This window comes from Somniosus microcephalus, chromosome 9, assembly GCF_052327205.1.
Source record: "Somniosus microcephalus isolate GS21.2 chromosome 9, FLI_Smic_1.0, whole genome shotgun sequence".
Lineage (NCBI taxonomy): Eukaryota > Metazoa > Chordata > Chondrichthyes > Squaliformes > Somniosidae > Somniosus > Somniosus microcephalus.
Window position 1 is genome coordinate 91,446,410 of NC_140995.1, and position 26,692 is coordinate 91,473,101.

Sequence of the window (26,692 nt, forward strand, 5' to 3'; positions counted from 1 at the left end):
CAAGAAGATGGATGCCGTTCTGAATGCAAGCTGCCGATTTATCACAGGTTGCTTAAAACCAACAAACACCAACAGCCCATATATCCTGGCGGGTATCGCTCCCCCTGATATAAGAAGGACGGTAGCCAGCAAGAAAGAGCGACTCCGTCAAACATCAGATGAGAGACACCCTCTGCATTGTCATACACCTACACCCAGCTGCCTAAAGTCAAGAAAGAGCTTCATGAACAGTGTTGTTCCATTACAATCAACCTCATCTGAAGCCCGCATCGCCTTGTGGAAAGACCGGCTCGCCAGTCTTGAACAACCCCCAGCGATGGAAATTTTACTTGATGAAAGCCTTCCCCCAGGAGCTAATTGCAACTGGGCAACCTGGAAGTGCCTTAACAGACGTAGGACCGGTGTAGGTTGCTCAAAGGTGTCACTAAGCAAATGGGGATATTCAACCAGCCCGACAACTTGTGAATGTGGAACTGAGGCACAGACTATGCAACATCTCCTGCAATGCCCATCGTTAGAGGAACCCTGCACTGTTGCAGATCTTGCCGAATTCAACAACAAGGCGCAAAAATGTGTCCAGTTCTGGCTGGGCTATGTATAGACTGTCCGTGGACACGATAAGAAGAAGCCATGATTTTACTGAATGGTGGAGCAGGTTTGAGGGGCCGTGTGGCCGACTCCTGCTCCTATTTCTTATGTTCTTACATTCAATTGTATGCTAACTCCCTGACGTTTGGGGATCAGGGAGTATTTGTGCATAACTTTCCCTCAGGACATTAAAGAAGTAGGTTAGATACATATGTGGTTTGTTGAAGAAGCAGGCTTGATGGATTGAATGGTCTTCTCCAATTCCACCAAATTCCCAATTGCTCCTCCCCATTTCTATTTATTGAGCCTGGATTAGGCTTCTGTTTAACTGAGAATATGTTTTACCGAACCCTGTATTAAAAGAGCTTTGCTATCTGCCAAGTATTTTACAAGTTCTGTGCTCAGCTGTTTGAAAACAACGTTGGAGCTTGGTACAGTATTATAATGAATAATGTCTGCTCCAGACAAATTCATAAACTTTAGAATAAAATTTAATAAAACAAACAAATAAAGATTGCTGGAGTTCAAGCTTTGGTAGCAGATTGGTAGTGGAATTTTTGTTGAGTTTTTCCAGAATACTTGGTCTGTCTGAAGAGTTCTGCAATGCAGCAGTAATGTCCCCAAACTGTGTAATATCATGTAGCATGTAAAATTGTACAGTAGAATATATATACTTTTTATTATAATTATAATTATTAATATGTCTCCATAGTTATAGTTTTAAGTTGCATAATTGCTTTCCTTGATATGTCTTTCTTTCTGTCTCCAGCATTAAGCATGAATCATGATACAGCTTGCATCAAACATAACCTTGGATATAACCCATTCCATTTCTCTTGTCTTTGAGGGAGTTGTGGGGGGTTGCGGGGGCGAGGTTGTTACGAGAATCCGCGAGCGTGATTGGTAACTTTACTGCCTCAGTCTTCCGCTCTAAGTAAATTGTTGTCATTGCTGTGGCTGAGAAGCTACTAAATCCTGCAACATACTTATTGAGGTTAGTCTGCAAGTTGGAGACATTTGAGTCAGAGTGAATAGTGGGCTTGAGAAAAATCAAATTCACACAAATGGCTTGGGAGCAATTAGTAATGTTCTTTGTAGGAAAACCTTAAAAAATTATAGAGATGTTTTTGCCAAAGACCAAAAAATAAAAATGCCGAATAATGACTGGCTGAAAAGCAGTACAGGACAAAGATTAGAGACGTGCCAACTACCAACCTCTCAGCTAAGAGATATTGCGGTAGATTTTCAACTTGATTTCAATTGAAATTAAAATTGAGTGGTTTCTATAATAGGCAAATTGATGTATAATGCCTGGAGAAGAAACAAAACATTAAAAAAAAAATCAACTCAGATGTCAATTTATTAAAAGCACTTTTATTGTATAATCAAGATAAGCTATAGACACAAGTTTTATACAAGACAAAATTATGGGGTTTGACTTAATAAAAATGCATGAAACAAGTACAATTCAGACATATGTATACCTTCTGTGAATTGAATAAGTAAGCTGGACCTGTGAAATAAGTTGTTTGTGACTGAAATGTTTTATGCTTTTTTTTGTTTTTGTATAAGAGAAATACAACACAAAATGCATTCGGATCCAATTAAAGCAGATTCCCAGGTACTGTAACGAAGTTAGGTTATCAAAATGACTATAACACCAAAGGTAACCATTTACCCATCTCTATTTCCTCTTGTACCCCCTTCCTCCGCCAAGAATATTATTCCAGAAATATAGGCCCAGAATTTGCAGTCAGCAGTGAAGTAAAGACATTCGCTGCTGGCCCTGAAGTACGCTTCGCACAAGGATCTCGTGATTCCTGTGTCGAGAACTTCAGGTTTTCTGACCTACAATTCAATTCAACGGAACTTAATGGGGATCCCCTAGTGCGAATTGCTATGATGTGAACAAGCTGCCTAAGCAGCCAATCAAAAGGCAGAATTCTCACAGATAGTGAACAAGGAAGTGAGTTAGCGCTTAAAATTTTAACTTTTTAAAGTAGTTAGAGAGAGCAAAAGAAAGATTGGAGTTCTCGCATGGGGAAAAGACAAACCTGAAAGCAAAATGGACAAACTTAAAAAAAAGATTTTTTTTAAAAAAAATTCTTAAAATTTTTATTGGTTATTAAAATGGACAAATTTCACACTGGGGTGTGGGGGGTTGGGGGGGGCACAGCGCAGCCAGTTTTGGAGCTGTTATTGACAGACCGCAACTTCGGGATTCCGCTTGCACCTGCGCATGTGCCCAATCCCGAAGTTGTGCTCAGTTTCAAAGGTGGAATAACGGCAAATGCTGCCAGTTCGCCATCATTCCAACCGCAAATTCAGGGACGTAATAAACTTAGAGATTTGATTAAAGCTCCATAGAGCAGCATTACAATACTGTATCAAATGAGAAATTATGGGTTTTAGTTTCACCACATCCAATTTATGTTATTTGGCATTTCAATTCTGCCCTGTAGTCACGTGACATAGTCTACGGAATATGGGCTGGATTTTCAATGGGCCGTGGAGGCATGATTGGAGGCATGTGGGGGGTTAAAATCGCGAAAACTGGCGGGCGGGACCCCCCCCCACCTGGTTCCTGACTCCCCCCCACCTGGTTCCTGACTCCGAGCAACTTTAACTCAGTCGTGTCTAATAGGCCCGTCTCCGTCCTGCCTCCAACAGGTGGGATAGGTTGTTAAGGCCCTTAACAAGCACTAAATAGCCTCTATAAACCTATTTTGAAAGGTCCTTGTGAATTTAACCCTTTTCCCACATGAAACACACCTGGTGGGAAACATGATGGTGAAACCTGGCGGCAGCACTATTGGATTGCTGACCATCAACTGCAGGTCAACCATTAAAGAGGAGATTTGATCAGCCATCATTTGCAGGTGGCAGGACTTTGTTGTCTCAGGTCTGGGGGAACTTTTAGAAGGCATAACCACAGCTGTGGAAGTTTGGAGCCTGACACCCATCTCCAGTGTGACCTCCTGGGAAACCCCTTTCGCCACCTTCACTCAGCGCTTCCTCAACTGAGGCATATACCAGAAGCATGGGAGCCATTTATTTCCTTCTCTTCTGGGCATTAGATGAGCTCGAGCACCAGCTGTGGCACCAGCAGAACCAGGAACAACAGCAGCACCAACAGCAGCAGCAGCAACAGGAGCACCAGGCTGCTGCTCACCCACCTGAAGCTGCACAGGCCAGAAGGGGCCAGCGCTTGGAAGCCCGTCGGCGCAGGAGATACACCCCAAACAGGGTCTACAGACTCAGGGTCAGTTACCTCAACATGTCTGAGCAGCAGTGCCAAAGGTGGCTCCGACTTTCGTGAGAGGTAGTGAGTGACATCTGCGCAATGCTGCAACAATACATCTGCAGCCCAGAGGACCAGGTGGACAAACCTTACCAGTGGCCGTCAAAGTCACCACCGCACTCAACTTTTTTTGCCTCAGGCTCATTTCAGGGATCAGCAGCAGACATCAGCAGCATCTCCCAGGCGGCCGCACACACTTGCATCATGCAGGTAACTGATGCCCTCTTTGCCATTGTGCACAATCACATCCATTTCACCAAGGATCGAGCAAGTGTCATGGCACAAACGGTTGGATTAGCTAATCTGGCAGGCTTTCCAAGGGTGCAGGGCATCGTTGACTGCACACATGTGGCCCTTAAGGCACCCCATTGCAATCCAGGTATTTTTGTCAACCGCAAGGCTTCCACTCTCTTAACGTTCAGCTGGTGTATGACCACAAGAAGGAAATTTTGCATGTTTGTGCCAAGTACCCTGGCAGTTGCCATGACTCCTTCATACTGCGCCAGTCTAGTGTGCCTCCGCTATTCAGTCCTCCAGACCAACTTAACGGATGGCTACTTGGCGACAAGGGCTATCCCCTGAGGACGTGGCTAATGACGCCGTTGAGGAGCCCATCCAACGAAGCTGAGGAGAGCGACAACTCCAGCCACATGTCCACCAGAGCCATAATCGAACAAACCATCGGTTTGCTGACGATGCGCTTCAGATGCCTGGATAGATGCGGTGGAGCCCTGCAGTACTCAGCAGCCAGGGTCTCCACAATTGTCGTGGTTTGCTGTGCACTTCACAACATGGCACAGTGTCGTGGCTTGCAGATTCCCGAGGACCAAGTGGCTCCTCACATGATGATGATGGAGGAGGGAGGATGATGATGATGATGGAGGGAGGAGGAGGAGGTGGAGGAGGAGGAGGTGGTAGTGGTGATAATTTCTTCTTCGTCTTCGTCTACCTCTTCTTCCTCTTCCTGCAGAAGCAGCATTACGCGAGAACATTGCAGTCCGAGATGCAAGGAACGCACTCATCTTGGTCAGATTTGCCTAGCCTAGCCGATCAAACACTTTTGCCTCGCAGCTTCTTGCCTGAATATCGACAATGGCCAAGACCCTGCTGATTCCTAGCTATCTGACCAGCATACTGACAGTTGCAAGTAATCCTAAGCCCTCAATGTGAAAGTCCCATTCGCGAAATGGCACATGCCACAACTGCAACAGTTGCCATCAGAATTTTTATGTACAAGAACCAACTGATGGCATTTTTACAATAAACATATTTCACACAAGTGACTACCCTTGTGACTATTTGTGCAGAATGTTTCTCTTATGCGTGCGCCTACGTGGTGCCTCCCCTGTGGCTTCAGCAGATGTGGAGGCCCCTTGCTCACTTTGCTGTGGCTCCTGTCGACACCTTTGGCGGGCGTCCTCTGCGGTTGCGAGCCTGTGAGGGCTCGTCAACAGTCTACTGCTCCTGTGGCTGTGTAGGGGTTGAAACGCCTATCTCACTTGGGTGGGGACTCCGGTGGGGCTCTGACCAAAGGCTCTGCAGTGGTATGGAAGTGTGAGCGCTTGGAGAGGAGCCCCCACTTCCTTGATGTCTGCCACCAACTTCCCTCTCATGGGTCAGGTCCCCCTCAGCGCCTGCAAGTGGCTGGAGAGCACCTTGCTGCACATCAGGGGGGCCATGGGGACCCATATCTGCAATGGCAGTCCTACTCAGAAGGACTTCCATGAAGATCTGGTTTCTCAGTTCAATAGATGACCATCGCTCCTCCAGAGATGTTATTCTATTATGATGTTTTCAGCACACTGGCGACTTATCTCCTCCATGGCTGAAGCCATCCTCTCGTCTACTGTTGCCATCTGTTCGAGGGAGTTTGCCATCCTTTCTGTTGTGATGCGTTCATGTGCCAATGACTCCACAAAGGCTCTGCTCATGGTCGCCATGGACTCCTCCATTCACTCCACACTCGCAGCGACCCTGGAGACAAAACCTGCCAGAGACTCCTGCATCTGTTCCTGGAGTTCCAGCACTGCTAATCTTATGGATGGACCCAGAGGCAGAGGGTCGAAATGCAGCTGAGCCGAGCTGGCAGAGTCCTGCACCCTCCGACTACGACTCTTCACTGCTGTCCCTGACTCCACAATCTGCTGATGCTCACTTGTGAGCTGTGATACACCAGGTGACAACACTACTCTATGTCCCGAAGATCCCACCGAGGTGTGAGTGTCTGCGCTGGTGCTGGGTGCGCTGAATTCTGGTGACGCTGTGCCCTCAGAGGTTGCAGCTTCCTCTGAGGAGTCTGGCTGCTCAGCCTCTTCTTCCTGGCTAGTGGCGACGGATGCTTGCGATGGTCCTGTGGGGGGAGTAAAGGAGAGTCAGAGATGTGATGCCAAGGCTACAGGCATATTGCAGATGCTCATAAGTCCATCTGTTAGAGCTTCAAATTCATTATCAGCGACTCATGCAATGCCAATGAGAGAGATGGGAAACTTTTCTGTCACCAGCTTGCTGTGTTTCACCCATCTGTCTGTCCCCCACTTGCGCATCCTCCTCTACTCCCATGATTTCCAGGACCTCCTCCTCCTAGGTGGTCAGGTGGGCTAATGAGGCTGTCCCTCCTCCTGTCCTTGTTCGTTCTCTTTTATTGTGAGCTCTCTTTTCCTGCAATGAGGGAGACAAGTGGAGGTTGAGTGAGAATTAAGGAGTGAGTGTAGAGATTCCATAGCATTGATACTTAGAAGGAGACAAAGATGAAGTGAGGTGGCAAGACCAGAGGCCCTCCCTGTGTGTTGTCAGTTGTTTGCATAGCATCGCAGTGATAGGAAGTGTGAGGGCTGCATAGTCGAATAGTTATGTGAATGCGACCATAAGGGAATGGGTAAGGGTGCATGGATGTCAGTGTCAAGTGGGATGTGGAGGAAGAGATTGCTGAAGCTGAGTGCTGGTGAGGAAAGGCAATGGGGATCAGATTGAGGGTGATGGGAAAATCATACTCACTTTTCCAGTGCGGAGAAGGTCATGAAATCTCTTGCGGCACTGTATCCAGGTTCTGTGGTTGACTCCCAAGGAATTGACCTCTTCAGCCAGCTGCATCCACACTGCCTTGGTCTGCTTGGGAGGCCTCTTCCTCCCTGTAGAAGGGAAAAAGGGAAAAGCACCTCCCTGTTGGCAGTAGCCCCATCCACTAATGCCTGCAGGGCCACCTCGTCAAAACGAGGAGCTGATCTGGGTCTCCCGCTAGTCATCTTTCCTGCAGATCTCTCACACTCCACAGGCAAAAAGCTTGGCAGTCTGCAGAAGAAGCAAGGCTTGCTGTAGACCTTAAATGCAGCAACAATGATGACGTCATCGGAGGAGACTTTCAGTCAGGAGAAACCCATTTGCCAAGGGTTCCCACACGTTGGAAATCAATTGGACAATTAAGTTAAAGTTGCATCAATGTCCCACATCCATTTAGATTCACGAAATGCGGGTAACACGACACCATCCCGCACCTAAGTTAAAATCCAGTCCTATGTCTCCTTTTTGGAGGAGCATTGAACAACAGAAATGCAGTCAAACTTCATTAAAAGATCTGATTTAAGGACATTAGCTCTCTTTCAGTGGTTCAGCACACATGGGTAATGCCTCAGAACATGGTCAAAAAGTTAAAAATTAAGGTCCATTTAGGAAATGTAAGAGAATCCAACTGGGAGAGAGTAAGGATTGTGAGAAGAAGGGAACTTTTTGAAGAAAATCCCTATTGCTATTTGGTCAGTAATGAGAGAAATTTAATATTCCTTACAATTTTTTTTTGGTGTTTTCAAATTTGCTTACTGCTGAATTATTATTTAGAATTCAAGTTAATATTGCTCAATAATAACAAAAGAACAACGGATTCTAACCCACCAGAGGTTTTGCAAATCTCTATCCCTTTCACTCTCACCCCAATCATCTCTCTCTTGCACACACAGATACATTTTCTCTGTTCCCCTTCATGTCTTCCTATCATTGCCCGATGTAATTCCCCCCACCCCCATCATCCTGTCTCTAGTTCTGTAGCTTCTCTTTCACAACCACATGTTTTCTCTTTCTTTCATGTCCACACATTACAGACACGAGAAGTTGAAATAGCCACGGTTTCTCACAGCATTTCCTCTCTGGAAAAATGTTGCTAGGCTGGAAGTGGGGAGGGAACATCCTGGCCAAGTGTGTGAGAGAGTGATTCATTCACAGGTCTCCATCAGTCACTAAAGGAACAAGTAAGAATGACTTCAGGTAACTTTCACACCACCACCCCCCCTCCCCCCAACCCCTGCCCCCTGGTGTGGTGAAGTGGCTGTCTTCTGCTCAGCCCCACCTCACGCTGTGTGTCTAGAAATCAATACCTAGCACTTTGTGGGTCGAAACATCTGGACTCACCTCCATAATGAATGGTGGGTGTGAGGAGGAGGAGGAAGAAGGAAGGTAAGCAAAAGATTTTCAAGTTAGTTTTAAAGTTAGAAAAGGGTTAAAATATAGATTAGGTTAACTTGGGTAGAAAAAAATGTAATGTAGGTGAAGAAGTGAGAGCCGCACAAACAATGGGAAAGAGAGAAAATAGTTGGGAAATGATGACAGATTGAGCAGAATTAAAAGTTTTCATTTTTAAATTAAAATAGTATTTGAAATGTTTATTTGGGTAGTTTGCTGTTAATATTACAATAATAACGCTGCATGACAGTTTTTTTACTGGACTATTATTGTTGATTTCATCATCACAACACAAAACTTGCAAGACCAGTTGGCCCAGGAAGGTGGAAATTAGTGGTTAAAACCTGATCTTAGCACGGCTAGAGGAAAAGCACTGAGGATATCAATAGTTGCAACTAAGAACTTCTCCCCCTTCCAAATCGAAATCAAAGGATTCTCTCCCTTTCTCTTCATTCTCTCACCTTTAGAAATCATCATGGGGTACATTTGGATCTGTGTGTAAAGTTAAAAAAGAAAAATGATATAGGAGGCAATTTGAACCTAACCCGGGAGACTGACGGGATCGGGTGCAACGCTGGATTTACATCTCGCCTGATTTTCCTCTCCTTTGAAGTCAATGGGGAGTAATATTGGGCGGGGTATAAAACTGACAATCCCATCAGTTTCCGGACAGGCTGGTTCAGTTAAAATTTCTCCCCTATATTACTGAACTGTCATCCTCTCCAACTTAGTAAAAAAATTAGGTAAGGTTGCTCACAATCACCAGGCGGGAGAGCAGTTCCACTGCAGGAACTGCTGTATTGTTAATGTTGGCCATGACATATGCTGCTGAAAAATACCTTTCGCACAACAAAAACAGGGCACATTTAATTTTTATTGTTCCAACTTTGGTAAGTAACACTCCTCAGCAATGCATAAATGGAAATAATCATTTTTTGGTGTCAGAATAATATTTATAAATACTGTGATGGATGGCACTATTCAACGAAATCAGTGAAGTAAGCATATGATAATGAAAAACTGTCTGCCATGCATTCATCTCTTCAATCTACCAGCCTTGTTAAGAGCTCAGATGATATTACTTATTGAATGTATTTTGTAGGTCAGAGGGGATCACATTAGTTCCTCATCCCTAACAAGTCTCTCACGATCATCTTGACACTAATGGGTCTCTTACCAGATGCTACCCACTGGCTTTAAATGTTACATTTCTACAGGATATCCAAGCTGGCGAGTTGTAAACCAACCTGCAGGTAAATGTGTGCAGTTACAATCAAGATATGATTCCATTTTTTTACAAAGCCAGCCTAGGCACTGCCTCACCATGCAGATTATTCTATTCAGAGCCATGGGCCTAGAGTCTCCCTCCATTGGCAGGTTTATGGCGGCGTCCTAACACCTATCAATATTAAACAGCCGCTAACTCACTGCAATTCCCTCCCAGAGCCATCATTAGCCGTGTAGGCAAGTTTGGAGGCCACAAAACGCTCTTTGTTAGCTTACTGCCTCTGGGAGCGAGAGGAATACACTTCTAGTGAAGCATTTAAAAGGCTGCAGCCAGTTAAAAGGCAACTTCGCTTTTCAGCAAGATGGCAGAAGGAGCAACAGCCTCGGGGATGTCAGCACCTGGAAGCACCCTGTGATTTTCCGATGTGGTTGTGGAGGTACTCCTGGCCAGATGTGAAGGCCAGGAGTGTATGTCTGATGGGCAGTGGAGGCAGGAGGGCCCATAATTGAGTGGAGGGGGCTGTCTGGAGGGAGGTGACAGAGGCAGTCAGTGCAACCTCTGCCTCCCCAAGAAGTGCCACACAGTGCAGAAACAGCTTCATTGACTTCACAAGGGTAATCATGGTAAGTCAAGGTCCTGGTGCCAATGAACATCCACCACTACTCATGCAGCTCCACTCGCCTCCCTACCTATCATACTCTTCCTCTCTCTCAGCACCTGGATGTCAGAAAAACTCAATTCTGCAGAGGGCAACTTGTCCAAACATTCAAAAACCTTCTTTACTCAAAACCACTCTTTCAACTCACTTTGGCTGTCACAAGGGCTTCTGCTAGTCTTCAAAGATACTTTATATAAAAGGACATGGCATGCTCACCTCTGTTCATCATAGCATGCATGATCACCTATGGGGCAAGTCTCCATGACACTCACAGGCCTGTAACATTGTCTTCTCTCCCTCTGTTATGTATTGTGTGTTCTATTGTGTGTTCTCCTCCCACCTGTGGTGGCGCTGTCACAGGAGATAAATGGTTGGGTATTCTCTCGGTTAAGTTTAGCTCTCTTTGTTCGGAACTTGCCGGAACTTCCTTTCCTTCCAATAAAGCACTTCATGTTTGAATCTCTGAGTTCTGAGTCCTAAATTGTGTCTAGGTAGAAAGGTACCGACACAACAAGTGGCAACGAGGAGCGGATGAATCTGCGTACGTTACGGGTGCAGTGAGTAAACAGAAAATTTAATTTGAAACGTGAGATGGCTACTATATTAGGAAACATCGGTGATTTTGATGAAAATGTGGAGCAATGGAGCGCATATACGGAACGTTTTGACTATTTTGTATTGGCGAATGTGGTGGCAAATGAAAAGGTCGTGCCTACCTTTTTGAGTGTAATCGGGCGGAAGACTTTCAATTTACTTCGCAGCCTCGTGCAGCCAGATAAGCCAGGAACTAAAACATATAAGCAACTAGTGGAAATTCTTGGAGCACATTTTTCACCAAAACCTCTGGTTATTGCTGAGAGATTTAGATTTCACAAACGGAATCAAGAGGAGGGAGAATCAGTGACGATGTTTATTGCTGCTTTAAAAAGGTTGTCGGAGCACTGCTAGTTCAAGGAGGTGCTGAATGACACCATTAGGGACAGACTTGTGTGTGCAAAATGCAGCCACACTGAAGCGCCTTCTTACTGAGGACAACCTTACTCTTGAAAAGGCCATTGAAGTTAGTGTCTCCATGGAGATGGCGGAAAAGGAGGCTCACCAGTTGAGTTCAACAGGGAGAGTTCACAAGGTGTCATCTGAGCCTAAAGGTGCGCGGAATGGCACATGTTACCGTTGTGGGAAAACGGGCCATCACGCTAATGACTGCTGGTGTACGGAGCTGGAATGCCGAAATTGTGGCAAAAAGGGTCACATTGAACGCACCTGTAGAGGTAAAAAAAGAAGACAGAGCTGGGAAGCATGGAAGCAAAATGTCTGTATTTGGACAAGAGAGGAAAAAGAGTGTTCATTCAGTGCAGTATGATGGAACAAGCAAAACAGAGGGGAGCGACACCTCTGAGGAGGAAGAGGTGCATATACTGACGGTTGCAGGCGGTTCAAATGGCTACTGGGTGTCACCACTGGTGGAGGGACAATCAGTGCGGATGGAGCTGGACACAGGCGTGGCTGTGTCCCTTGTTTCAGACACTGTCTACAACAAAATGCTAAAGCATCTTGCCCTTCAGCCAACAAACATTGTGCTAAAGACGTATACCGGCGAACCTGTGGCCATGAGAGGCGTCATTGAGGTGACAGTTAAATTGAACGGACCGACTGCAAAACTGCCACTATATGTGGTAAAGGGAAATTACCCATCGCTACTGGGACGTGCATGGCTAGAGAAAATCACGCTGGACTGGCCTGCAGTCCTCATGATGTCAAAAGGGGAGTCAGGTCTGACTGCAGTGTTAAACAAACATGCAGAACTCTTCAATGGGGAACTTGGGAGCATGAAAAAGGTCAGCGTGAGACTAGACATTAAACCTGACAGCAAGCCGAAGTTTCACAAAGCCCGACCTGTACCCTATGCAATTAGGCCAAAAGTTGAGGCTAACTTGGAGGCCTTAGTCGAGAATGGAGTCCTGGAGCCTGTGAGCGTGAGCAAATGGGCCACACCCATTGTTCCTGTCCTGAAAAAGGATGGATCTGTTCGAATCTGCGGGGATTTTAAAGTGACTATTAACCCGGTGCTGTCTGTGGAACAGTACCCTCTTCCCCTCATTGATGATCTTTTTACAGGCCTGGCCGGAGGGCAAAAGTTCAGCAAAATAGACTTATGCCAGGCTTATCTACAAATGCATGTCGATGACAAATCAAAGGAGCTGCTGACAATTGTGACACACAAGGGGCTATACAGGTACCGTCGCCTTCCGTTTGGAATTACATCGGCCCATGCTCTATTCCAAAGGGCAATGGATCAGATTTTGAGTGGACTGCCAGGAGTCCAGTGCTACCTGGACGACATCCTTGTCACTGGAGCAAATGAGGAGCATCATCTTCTGAACTTGGATGCGACACTACAATGACTGAAAGAGTACGGACTCAGAGTTCGTAAAGACAAATGTGAATTCTTTCAGTCTTCAGTTGAGTACCTGGGGCATGTGATTGACGCTACTGGCCTGCATAAGGCGCCGCCAAAGGTCAAGGCGATCGTGGAGGCCCCAGCACCCCAGAATGTGAGCCAGTTACGTTCATTTCTGGGGCTACTTAACTACTATGGGAAGTTTATTCCAGACTTAGCAACATTGCTGAAGCCGTTACATCAGTTGCTATGTCAAGGCAAAACATGGAAATGGACTGAACTGTGCAATGAAGCTTTCGCCCAAGCAAAGAAAGCATTGCTGAATTCGGAGGTCCTGACACACTTCGACCCAAAGCTACCCGTGCAGCTAGCATGTGATGCATCACCATATGGTGTGGGAGCAGTCATATCCCACATCATGCCTTCGGGTGAAGAGAAACCTATCGCCTTCGCATCACGCACCTTGAACAAGGCCGAGAGTAACTATGCGCAGATCGAGTGCGAGGCCTTGGGAATCGTTTTTGGAATTCGAAAATTTCATCAGTACCTGTTTGGGAGAAGGTTCACACTCCTGATGGACCACCATCCATTGACTTCAATCTTTGGGACTCACACCGGAATTCCGTCTCTCGCTGCAAGCAGGATGCAAAGGTGGGCTTTACTGCTGTCAGGACACACATACGACATCAAATATCGCAAATCAGACTTGCACAGCAACACAGACGGTCTCTCGAGGCTACCCTTGCCTGTTACTCCCCCAGAGCCTCATCAGATAGACATCTTCTACTTTAGACAATTGGAGGGAGCACCTGTCACTGCTGTTCAGGTGCGAAGGTACACCCGCAACGATCCAGTCCTGTCTGAGGTAATGGACGATGTCATTCGAGGGAAAGCGATAGGAGATTCTCCTAGTTTGAAACCTTACGTTTCAAAAGGAAATGAGCTCTCCGTCCAGGCAGGTTGTCTTCTTTGGGGACGCCGTGTCATAATTCCGCCACCTCTGAGGGAACCTATACTGCAACAACTTCATACAGGCCACAGTGGGATGGTTCGGATGAAGGAAATGGCAAGAAGCTACTTCTAGTGGCCAGGTCTCGATGGGAATATTGAGGAGAAAGCCAAAACATGTTCCCCATGTCAAAGGGTCCGGAATGTTCCACAGCTGGCAACCCTACACCCCTGGGATTGGCCTGCAGAAGTGTGGCAGCGAGTACATGTGGACTTCGCCGGTCCTTTCGAAGGGAAGATGTTTATGGTGGTTGTGGACGCTCGTAGCAAGTGGCCGGAGGTCGCTGTGATGAGGTTTACCATGGCAGAGAAAACAATTGAGAAACTTGGTATGATGTTCAGCCGTTATGGCTCACTGGAACAACTCGTAAGTGACAATGGTCCACAATTTGTATCACAGGAGTTTGCAACCTTCCTGCATGTGAATGGTGTCCAACACATCAGGTCTGCGCCCTATCATCCCTCTACTAACGGCCAGGCAGAAAGGTTTGTGCAAACTTTGAAGCACGCCTTGAAGGCATCGCAAGGTCAGGGCTCAATCCACCAACTTCTGAACAGCTTCCTGTTTTCCTACAGGAACGAGCCGCATGCCACAACCAAAACTTCCCCCGCTTCGCTCATGATGAAGAGGCAGTTGCGGACAAGTTTTGACTTACTCAAACCTCCAAGGGCAGAGCAGGTTGTCCATCGTCAACAACAAGCTCAAGTTGAAAAGAGAGAGAAAAGAGCCAAGGAGAGACGGTTTCATCCGGGAGAGCACGTCCTAGCTCGAAACTACAACACTGGACCGAAATGGGTTCCTGCTACGGTGATCGCGCAGATGGGCCCTGTGTCTTACACGGTTGAGACTGCTGAGGACGTCGTCTGGAGAAGACACACAGATCAACTGTTGCTAGGAGCAGAGACAGCCACAGAGGCTCCAACGGTTGGTTGGCCTGAACTGTTTCCGGCCGCAAACCAGCATCCTTTGCCACAGTGCTCTTCTCCAACACAGGAAGTCAAAGAGACTGTTCCACCTGTGCAAACTCCTGACTTTCAACTGACACAGGCACCTTCTCCATCCAGGCCTGTGTCAATGCCTACTGCTGTGGAAGCCAGTGATGACCGCCGGTATCCTGTCAGAGAGCGGCGGCCTCCAAGACGCTTGGATCTGTAGGCTTAGTGACTTACCCACAAGACTGGGGCAGAATAAACCCCAGGGTAAAGTCAGGGTTTGAGGCAGTCTACCTCTACCCTAGGTTAGTTGAGTGTATTGAAAGTAACTTACCTATTGAGGAATACTGTAGACCTTCCATTTAAGAGGGGAGGAAATGTTATGTATTGTGTGTTCTATTGTGTGTTCTCCTCCCACCTGTGGTGGCGCTGTCACAGGAGATAAATGGTTGGGTATTCTCTCGGTTAAGTTTAGCTCTCTTTGTTCGTAACTTGCCAGAGCTTCCTTTCCTTCCAATAAAGCACTTCATGTTTGAATCTCTGAGTTCTGAGTCCTAAATTGTGTCTAGGTAGAAAGGTACCGACACAACACCCTGCAAAGGAGAAAAAGTGCCACCAAATGACTACTGGCTGAGGGCCACTTTCACTGAGGACCCAGGAGACCACAGGAAGAGAAGGTATTATACTTAAGAGGCAGACAGACTGGAGAGCCGGTAGGAGAGGGTAAGGTCAGACTTCGACCTGCTATCGATAAGGTCCCGCATAAGAGATTCGCGTGTAAAGTTAAGGCATATGGGATTGGGGGCAAGGTACTGACTTGGATAGAGAACTGGTTGGCAGACAGGAAGCAAAGAGTTGGAATAAATGGCTCTTTTTCCGAGTGGAAGGCAGTGACAAGTGGGATACCGCAGGGATCGGTCCTTGGACCCCAGCTATTCACAATATGTAGCCTTCTGAAAGTCCAAATACACCACATCCACTGGTTCTCCCTTATCTATTTTACCAGTTACATCCTCAAAAGATCCCAGTAGATTAGTCAAGCACGATTTACCTTTTCTACATCCAAAATAACTGCTTTGTAGCCACCATAAGAGCAACAATATGGGATTAGAGCAAATAGCTCTGGAGTTTGTAGTTTTGGTCACCTTATCTGAGGAAGGATGTTCTTGCCATGGAGGGAGTGCAGCAAAGATTCACCAGACTGATACCTGGGATGGCAGGAATGACGTATGAGGAGAGATTGGGTCGATTGGGCTTATACTCACTGGAGTTTAGAAGAATGAGAGGGGATCTCATTGAAACTTGTAAAATTCTAACAGGACTAGACAGACTAGATGCAGGAAGGATGTTCCTGATGGCCGGGGAGTCCAGAACCAGGGGTCACAGTCTAAGGATAAAGGGTGGCCAGGTTTAAGTTCCTCGGAGTCCACATCACGGAAGCCCTCTCCTGGTCCCTCAACACCTCCTCTCTGGTGAAGAAGGCCCAGCAGCGCCTATATTTCTTGAGGAGGCTGAAGGGATGTAATCTGTCACCCCTGATCCTCTCTAACTTCTACCGCAGCACTATAGAGAGCATCCTGACAAACTGTATCACAGTATGGTACGGCAGCTGTAGCTCCCATGACCGGAAAGCCTTGCAGCGGGTAGTCAAAACTGCCCAACGCATTACCAGCACCCGGCTACCGACCATAGAGCATATATATCAGAAATGCTGCCTACGGAGGGCACGGTCCATCATCAAAGACCCTACCCACCCCAGCCACAGTCTGTTCGCCCTCCTACCATCTGGAAGACGCTACAGGTGCATTCGCACCCGTACGACCAGATTTAGGAACAGCTTCTTTCCCAGGACTGTCATCCTACTGAACTCCACAAATAAACACTAAAGCCTGCACATCTGCCAATGCACTTTATTATGGTCATATTTATACTAATATACTGCAAGCCAAATGTATAAATGTATGTTGAATGTTTAAGTGTCCTAATCCAAATTGTACACTCTCTGGAGCCGCAAGCCTACATTTCGTTGTACTGCACTTGTGCACTAACAATGACAATAAAAGTTGATTTGATTTGATTTGATTTTTTTTGATTTGATTTAGGACAGAGATGAGGAGGAATTTCTTCACCCAGAGAGTGGTGAACCTGTGGAATTCTCTACCACAGAAGGCAGTGGAGGCCAATTCATTAAATATATTCAAGAAGGAGTTAGATATATTTCTTAAGGCTAAAGGGATCAAGAGCTATGGGGAGAAGGCAGGGACAGGGTACTGAATTTGGATGATCAGCCATGATCTCGTTGAATGGCGGAGCAGGCTCGAGGGGCCGAATGGCCTACTCCTGCTCCTATCTTCTATGTTTCTATGTTAACTACTCTCTAGTGTGTCTCCTCTGTAGCACGGGCAACACCAGGGCAGAACGGTTTAGTGTTATGGTTCATGTATCTACAGCTCGAGGATATAAGAAGCTCAGTACTGCATAGCTTTCATCCTTTGAGCAAGTGATAAGTTGCCATTAAACTTGGCTTCAGATAAAGTTATTTAGTTACACCTGTCTTGGCATTACCAGAGTTAAGTGAATGCCTTTTCTTAAAAACCCCCAAAAGTGCCCCTTTTTAGAGGGGCAGAACTAATAAAGAACTACATCAAAAAATAAAGGAAACTTATAAACTTAAATAATAATATTGTTGCTGGTATCCAGTATACACTCCAATCCATGTGATTTTGCCACTTTAAACCTTTAAAAAAATACAAATTGAGAAGTAGAACTTTAAAAAGACGGAGTGAACAGTTTTCAGGTGAGTAATGCACTTTTATCAGGTTTGCTGCAGGCTAGTTCTTATCTCTTGTGTTGTGGGCGGGTGGTTGAGTGTTCGGTGGTGACGCTGGGAGCCAGGGAGTACATTAGTAGGGGGCTCAGCGAGATCAGCTCAGCTCAGAAGAAGCTGCCTCACAAATTGTTGAAAGGGTTTTTTTTTGCCGGAGAAAAAGAAATTAAAACAAAAATGAAGACGTCAAATTTCAGCCTTAAATTTCTTTTGGCCATGGGATTTCCTTTCCTCCTGTTGGTAAGTGTACTTTATTGAGTTAATTGTACTTTAATCGAAAGTGATTAAACTATAATGGGATAGGAAAGTAAAGTCTCCATCTGAGTAATTCGCCACTAGGTAGCGTGTAAACGGGGGAAATAGTGTTTAACTGTGGTTTTTAAAACATCTCGTTGTCTAGCCTTTAGTATGAAGTTCCGAAATTAAGAAGGTTGGATTTAGTGCTGGCTTTGGTTCTGGCCCCAAAGGGTTATTCCGGAACCTATTCCTGCGGCTCCACGAAGATCATGGTGTTCCCTTTGGTCAGTAGTTACCTCGATATTGCGATACGGATCTGGAAAGTACACTAGAAGTTTACTTCACAGATACATCCATATGGAGGGAGGCACACAGAGACAGTGAGAGATTCACACATATTGAATCATAGAATGGTTACAGCACTGAAGGAGGGCATTCGGTCGTCGAGCCCTGGTTCTCTGCAAGAGCACTTCAGCTAGTCCCACTCTTTCCCGTAGCCATGCAATTTTTTTTCTTTCAGGTACTTATCCAACTCCGTTTTGAAAGCCACGATTGAATCAGCTTCCATCACCCTTTCAGGCAGTGTATTCCAGATCATAACCACTCACTGAGTAATAAGGTTTTTCTTCATGTTGCCTTTGGATCTTCTGCCAATCACCTTAAATCTGTGTCCTCCAGTTCTTGACCTTCCAACAATGGGAACAGTTTCTCTATCTACTCTCTGGACCTCTCATGATTTTGAATACCTCTATCCAAGTCAATACCTTGCCCCCAATCCCATGTGCCTTAACTTTACACGCTAATCTCTTATGCGGGGAAACAATTTAAGCTAGTTGTGTTAAGTCTGTGTGTTATAGTGAGAATTACTACACAGACCACAAGAGTAAATTCAACAGGTCTTTACTGGTTGGAGGTCGGACTGTACTGAATACAATATTATTACACTGTGCTTATATACCGGTGTGGTCACCACCGGTATTACGTATACAGCAGCCAAAGAAAGTAGTACCTTTCTTAAGGTGGACCAGGCTTAAGTTCTCTTAAGGTGGAACAGGTTACATACACCACAATCCTCCCTTTTTAGCTTAACAGTCATATCCCCAAATAAACATAACATATATACATATATAACTTCACGTATAACAGATCAAAGGTTCAGTCTCTCAGGAGGCTTTCTGATTCGGCTTGGATAACGCCTTTCAGTGGTCTCTGATTCTTGTTGTTGAGGTGCCTCCTCTAGTTGGTTGCCAATGTATTGGGTGTCATCATCATCAAATACATTCTCGGCCGAGGTAGATGCTTCAGGTTCATGAACGTCTTCCACAGCTGTCTCTGTCACAACCATGGGTTCGACCCTTGCTCTCGACTCTACCAGTTGATCCGCATGACGCCTTATCACATTATGACCAATATCTACGGTGTACATCAGAGGTCCTTGTCTGGCCCGGATTGTTCCGGACTGCCATTTGTCGTTTCCATAGCCCCTTGCCATCACTGGTTGTCCTACGTCGAAAGTTCGAGTGGTCTTGCTGTTAATATGCCAAAACTGTTTGTTTTCCACTTCCTTCCGCACATTTGGTTTTAACAAGTCCAACTTGGACCGCAACCTCCTGTTATAAAACATCATAGCAGGACTTTGGTTAGTCACGGCATGATCGGCGTTTCTATATGACATCAGGAACTTATCGACCTTGTGTTGCAGCGGAATCTGATCATCATTCATGGCCTTAATAGCCTTTTTGAATGTCTGGACAAATCTTTCAGCCAACCCGTTTGTCGCCGGATGATATGGGGCAGAGGTATAATGTTTAACTCCATTCTTCTTTAAGGATTGTTGGAATTCTTCCGATACAAACTGTGGTCCGTTGTCCGAACAGATCTGTTCTGGCAATCCGTTCCTTGCGAATATTGTTCTTAACACCGCAATTGTCTTTTCTGAAGTAGTGGTATTCATCTTGATGACTTCTGGCCATTTGGAATGTGCATCCACCGCGATTAGGAACATGGAGTCCATGAATGGACCAGCAAAGTCAATGTGTACGCGTTGCCATGGGGCTGAAGGCCATTCCCATGGGTGTAGCGGTGCTATCGGAGGTGCATTTTGCACTTTTTGACACCCAGCGCAGCTTTTCGTTAACTCCTCAATCTGTTGGTCAATACCCGGCCACCATACGTAAGCCCTAGCAAGACTTTTCATTTTAACTCCCCCCAGATGACCTTCATGTAATTCTTTTAAAACTCTTTCCCTTAACTTGGGAGGAATAATCACTCTTGTCCCGTACATCAAAGTACCATGGCAGACGGACAGCTGGTCTCGCCTTGCCGAGAATGCCGGTAACAGAGGATCACCCCGTGTTGGCCATCCTTTCACTGTCACCTCGTAGACTCTGGACAGTGTCGGGTCGTTCCTGGTTTCTCTTTCAATACTTGTGTTGGTGACTGGTAAACACTCGATAATGGTCGAATGAAATAACTCAACAGGGTCAACTTCCGTCGTGTCTTCATCTTCAGGTAGAGGCAGGCGCGACAGGCCATCAGCATTGCCATGCTGTTTCGTACCTTTGAATTCTATCTGATATTGATGTGCCCCTAAGAAAAGAGACCATCTCTGGAGACGCTGTGCTGTCATCACCGAAACACCCTTCTTAGGGTTAAAAATGGACACCAACGGTTGATGGTCCGTCAGAAGTGTGAATTTTTGGCCCTGTAGGTAATGATTAAACTTCTTCACTCCCCATACAAGGCTAAGGGCCTCCCTATCGATCTGCGCATAGTTGCGCTCAGCGGAGGTCAATGATCTGGATGCAAACGCGACTGGCCTTTCCGTGCCATTTGGCAATTTATGTGAGAGTACTGCCCCAATACCATATGGAGAAGCATCACAAGCCAACCGAATAGGCAGTGTCGGGTTGAAGTGAGCCAACACTTCCTCTGAGGTGATCAATTCTTTGCTTTTGCGAAATGCCTTCTTACAGTTTTTGCCCCAGTCCCATGGTACCCCTTTCTGTAAAAGAGCGTTCAACGGATGCAGCACCGTGGATAGATTTGGCAGAAATTTATGGTAGTAGTTAATTAATCCTAGAAACGACCTCAACTGAGAGACATTCTCCGGAGCGGGAGCCTTTACAACTGCCGCTATCTTGTCAGGAGACTTATGAAGCCCCTCCCGGTCAATGACATGACCACAGTACGAGATCCGCTTCTGGAAGAACTCACATTTCTGCCGATTAACTCTAAGTCCATACTCTTTCAGTCTGTTGAGCACCAGTTCCAGGTTAGCGAGATGCTGTTCATCACCATCACCTGTGATCAGAATGTCGTCCAGGTAACATTGTGTGCCTGGAATTCCCTGTAATACCTGCTCCATGGCCCTCTGCCAAATTGCTGGAGCCGATGCCACACCAAAAACCAGCCTATTGTACCGGTACAACCCTCGATGCGTGTTGATCGTGAGGTATTGGCGTGACTCTTCTTCAACCTCCATCTGCAAGTACGCCTGCGCCAGGTCTATCTTGGTGAAGTGTTTCCCGTCAGACAGTGAAGCGAAAATATCCTCAATCCGTGGAAGCAGATACTGCACCGTGTGAAGCACCGGATTAACGGTGATCTTGAAATCTCCACAGATGCGAACCTTCCCTGGATCTCCTGGCTTATTGTTCGCAGGACGTTTCATAACGGGAACAATGGGCGTAGCCCACTCACTCCAATCTACTTTAGACAGTACCCCTGAACGTTCTAGTGCTTCCAGCTCCGCTTCAACCGCAGGTCGTATTGCATAGGGTACCGGTCTGGCTTTAAAAAATTTTGGTTGTGCATGTTCATCAATCTTGATGTTTGCCGTAATTCCTCTGTGTTCCCAGTCCCGGCTGGAACACCTCTTTAGCCTCATCCAATATTCTGGACAATCGTTTAGGTTTGACAGCTGTTTCCCCGGAATCTACCGTTAGTGCTTTCAAGGAGTGCCAGTCCATATTCATTTTCCTAATCCACTCCCGTCCTAGTAGTGGTGGACCTCCTTCAGGTAGCACATATCAGTCCATTACTTGGCTTCCTTCGCCCTTGTGGACCACTTCTACCTCTATTTTTCCGATTGGGTACACTCTTTGCCCCGTGTACGTTTTCAATATAATCTCCGTATCCTGTAAGGGAATATGTTGGAATAACCTTCTGTAATCTTTCTTATTCATGACCGTCAATGCCGATCCAGTGTCCAATTCCATTTTTACTTGGACTCCTGCTATCTTAAGAGTGACCCAAATTGTCTGGAGGTCTGTATCCTTACCAACGTTGTGTATTCTTAAGCTATCCAGTTCATTACTGCTAGCGTCTGAATCTGACTTCTGTTCAGTCAAACTGTTCTTTGTCACCTTGTGTACCTTTGCATATTTTCCTTGCGGTGACTTTTTATTGCTGGTCTTCTTTCCTGACCGGCATACTTTAGCTATGTGGCCAAACCTGCCACACGTTCTGCATTCTTGGTTTTTAAACCAACACTGGTTCTGATCGTGCGTTGTCTTTCCACAACGATAACATTTGACAGAACTCAAACCCAATTTGTTTGTACCGAGTTCCGGTGGCCGTAGCTGCATTACTGCCGTGCCTCGCGCTGCGGCCTCGTGTGCTGCTGCCATAGTGACCGCCTTCTCGAGAGACAGCTCATTCTCCTCGAGCAGTCGCCTTTGTGTATCCTGTTTAAATAAACCACACACAAATCTATCTCGAAGTGCCTCTGTCAGTCCCGTTCCAAACTGACAATATTTTGCTAGCTTACGTAATTCCATCAAATATTCAGCATTGCTTTCATTTTGCCGCTGTCTTCTATCGTAAAATTTAAATCGTTCCGCTAGCATCAGCGGCGTGGGGCTAAGATGATTTTTTAGGACAGTAACAATCTGTTCGAACGTCTTATCCGCCGGTTCATCTGGTGATAACAGGTGTTTCAATTGCCCGTATGTCTTCGCACCCATTAAGTTTAGTAATGTTAGTGCTTTATCTGTCTCAGGAATTTTATTTGCCTTACAATAGTTTTGTATGCGTTCTACATACATAGCCCAGTCTTCTATATCACTGTCGAAGGCATTAATGTTCCCATGTTTAGGCATCGTAGCAATTTATCGTATTTTTAATGTTATCTAAGATGGCGGCTTCCCGCTCTTGCCGTCGTCCTCCGCCCACAAAATGGCGGTTTTCCCGCGTTTGGCGGTCTTCACCCGTCCCCGACACTGTCTCCGCTTCACCGCGGCTCTCGCGCCTTCAGTTTCCCCAGACGCTGCGCCTTTAGCCCGAATGCGGCCCTTATCTCCGGTCGCGATCGATGTCCCGCGCTGCGCCTCTCGCTCGAAAGCGGCCCGGCCCTTATCTCTGGTCGCGATCGACCTCACCACCCTTATTCCTCCGTCTTCCCAGCCCTGTCTGTACAGCCAACGCGGTTGACTTTCTGTCGCGTCGCTGCCCGGCTTACCCACCACGAGGTAGTAGAAGAAGCTGACAGTCGCTGATGGAGGCTTCGAGGTCAGGATGTCTTCTGCACTCCGGTTGCTCGATGCCTGCCGCTCGACGTGTCTTCCCATAGGTGATGAGGGTGGAAACCTCTCTTCGACGTCCTGTCTGTGGACGAAGTCGGCGTGGAAATTACTGCAGCAGGGTAAGAATCGGACTCGTCGCCACTGTTAAGTCTGTGTGTTATAGTGAGAATTACTACACAGACCACAAGAGTAAATTCAACAGGTCTTTACTGGTTGGAGGTCGGACTATACTGAATACAATATTATTACACTGTGCTTATACACCGGTGTGGTCACCACCGGTATTACGTATACAGCAGCCAAAGAAAGTAGTACCTTTCTTAAGGTGGACCAGGCTTAAGTTCTCTTAAGGTGGAACAGGTTACATACACCACAAGTTGAATATTTATTAATGTCTGCTTATGTGTCAAACTGCTTCGTGTTAACGATTGCTGGAGGCGAGCTCTACCCTTTCATACTTCAATCCTCTTTAAGGGTGTGGTGGCTAATGTAACCTTAAAACTCCACTCCAATCAAATAAGTATTTATTTCGTTGCTACAAGCAACATACAAGTCCTGGTTAGTTGACTTAAGAAAGAGATACCAAAATGATGAACTGAAAAGTAAGTTGGATCAAAGGGAGACAAAATGAGGCTAATCTAAGCTTGTCTAGGAAACTTTAATTTTCACCAGCACACTCCATTTGAATGTGTCAGTAATGTTTGATATGGTCACCCCTGCTTTGCATATACAATTGTCTGATTAAATACAAGTTTTATAAAAGGGATATAATAATAGTTATGAATTGGAAGGTGGAGAGGTATTTACCATGGTTCTAAAACCCTCTCTCACATGTGCTCCATGATTTTTCATAATTTTCTACGACTGTTAAGTAAAACTATTTAAAGGAAGTGTCTTAGACAGCACCGGGTAAATGTTCCAAGTTAACACTCCTGGCTCAGAGCCTCGCTTAAAAGGGTCTGACAATTTGGCTTAACAGTTACTGCTTCAATTCTCTGCTCTTCCCAATTTCCCCATACTTGACTCTAATATTGGGCATTTGCTACATTTTGTTAAGGTTGCAAAAAATAATTCATTCAGTAACACAGGTTTTCTTTTTGATCAACCAGGTTTTTGACGATAGCTATACCTAAGGGCCTCCAAAGTAACCTACTGAGAAGTTCACACAAGCAGAGTTTCTGTTTGCCCCAATATGTAGTGTGTAACCTCTCCATTTTGGGATGAGCCCCATGAGCTTAAGTGCAAGTTGGCAAGTGCTAAGGCTTCGGAACCCCCTAGTACATCCAGGGTTACTGCTGGATTTTACCCAGTTTAAAAACTTACAGCTTGCCAACTTCCCACTACTTGTTCAGGACTATACTATTGGTTATGACATTGGTTTGCAAGATTATCTAGAACAGTGTGGGAAGATCCTGAACTGTCTGGGCCAGATCTACACCTTCCAGGTCTTGCACCAGGCTAGCTGGTCAACAATCCACTGTCTGTCTGGAGTTCTGTTCACTTGGCTGTTTCAGGCATTTGATCACTGAATCTGCCACAGAAGGTTAACCCCGTCCTACTTTTCCATTGAGAAGTTTATCATCCTCGAGTTAACTCAATCCTCTCGGGGACCTCGCTTCTCTTTTATTTCCCCTTCCCACAAGTTTGTCGTTACATGCTGAATTGCAGTCTGGATGATGGTTCTTTGTGTAGAAAGAATGTAAGATTGTTTAACTATGTAGATAGAACATTAAAAAATATTTTTAGCAAATTCTTGAGCATGTTGCACAAAACCTGCTAAGTTTAAGTAATGTTATCAGTCACACTCATTAAAGCATAAAAGATTAAAGCACATTTAAGTAATCTAGTTCTTTCCACAGCCAGGATATAATTCACATTATTGCATTATTGTGGAGTCTATCCAATTTATTTCAAGGAGGTGAATAATTGCAAGTGAAATTCAGTGGAACGACTTCCTCCTTATGCCCACTCTTCCAAAAAAATCAAGCAGAATTCCAGCATATTATTAATGTGAAATTCTAATCTACATTATTCAAACCTGACCAGACGAGATTCCCAGTCGAGCGGGAACCATCAATTACCATAGACTGACTGTGGTAACTTTGGGCTTAATGGCGGAGTTGGATCTTTCTCAGTTTAGTTTGAAAGGGCTGTTTTGTATTTAAAACCTACTCAGCAGTGTCTAATATTTGGGCAGCATTCAGGTCAATTTTCATACACCAACTTTTAAATGAAGTTTAGTCATTTTTCAAGAATCAAGTGGACTTTGAGCCATTGGTTTTGGGCTAATGTGTGCAGCAAGCTACTGGTCCAAATACTAATCTTGAAGTGCAGATTTTTATTGATAGATATCTGGATTAGTGTCTTAAATGTGCACATAATTGAGCCAGAGAGGAAATGCAGCACTTCCCTGTGTATTCACTAATCTTTTGGACAACAAAGGGCTATTTTCTCTGGGTGCTGACAGTAGACAGTGGAGCTGGGGCTTCTGCGATTTTAGCTCCTTAAGGAAAGACACTAGTTCCTATCCATTCCTCCTTGCTTAAGGTTGTGGAATTAACTGCTGCTGGGTCTTTCCTTTGCCCTTGCAAGGAAATGCACAGGTGGTTAATGTAATGCCTTTTTTAGTTATAATATTTATTCATACTTACAGAGCTGCTATAACACGTAGGTACATGTGCAGTTATGGAAGTTTTGTGGGTTTTTGCCTAATGTGGATTTTTTTTTAAATAAACTTCTTTTACATTTAGTGTTTCTAGTTCTTTATGGATATTGATTAATAAAACCAACTGAACTAAAAGTAGCAGCATCTCACTCGTGCCTCTAAGATTAACTTAATTGCTCATCATTACCAATTCAGGAGAGTGTTATAATGAGACTACAATGCAATTGGGAGCAATTTTACAAATGTAATTGCTCCCATAAGTGTAGTTTCTTTTTTTTTTTAAAAACAGTAGTTATAGGGCCAGCATAGATGTCACAGAGCACGGACAAATGCAACTTTTAAGTGCTGCTTTAGTCAGTTTCTGATCTGAACCATATTTCACCAAGCTTTGTTATCAAAATATGGGGGGGGGGCGGCGGAGTTGGAGCGGAGAGTTGTGGCTTGTTTCTGGTGCCTCCCAGGAGGTGGCCAGAAGGGGCATTGGTACCAGCCTGCTCTCGGTTGTAGATGAGAAAGGGATGAAATTATAATGGCTGGTGGTGTGGGGGGAAACAAGAAATCATACACAGAAATATTGCCATTTAAACAGAGCCCTGATTATTTTAACTAATGTAAAATATTAGGTCTTCAGTTTCAAGCAACTTTTCACTAAAATTGGATCAAAGGATGGTTTTCCTAATCATTATTTACAGTACATGACTTCGATTCAGGTATTGGTTTTGAATAATCAACCACTACCTGTTAAAGGATAAATATTACACCTGCACATAAAGAAAGAAAGGCTTGCATTTATACAGCGCCTTTCATGACCACCGGACATCTCGAAGCGCTTTACAGCCAATGAAGTACTTTTTTGAAGTGTAGTCACTGAT

The 26,692-nt window shown here is 45.4% G+C and overlaps 1 protein-coding gene across 1 annotated transcript in view; it reads left to right on the plus strand.

Moving 5' to 3' along the window:
- The first annotated feature begins 17,470 nt into the window (after positions 1-17,470).
- The window catches only part of LOC147112522 (uncharacterized), a 92,747-nt gene continuing 83,525 nt past the window's right edge, over positions 17,471-26,692 (plus strand). The window contains exon 1 of the mRNA XM_085996849.1: positions 17,471-17,633. Within this exon, the coding sequence (XP_085852975.1) occupies positions 17,571-17,633 (63 nt within the window). The 5' untranslated portion in view covers positions 17,471-17,570. The remainder of the gene's footprint in view (positions 17,634-26,692) is intronic.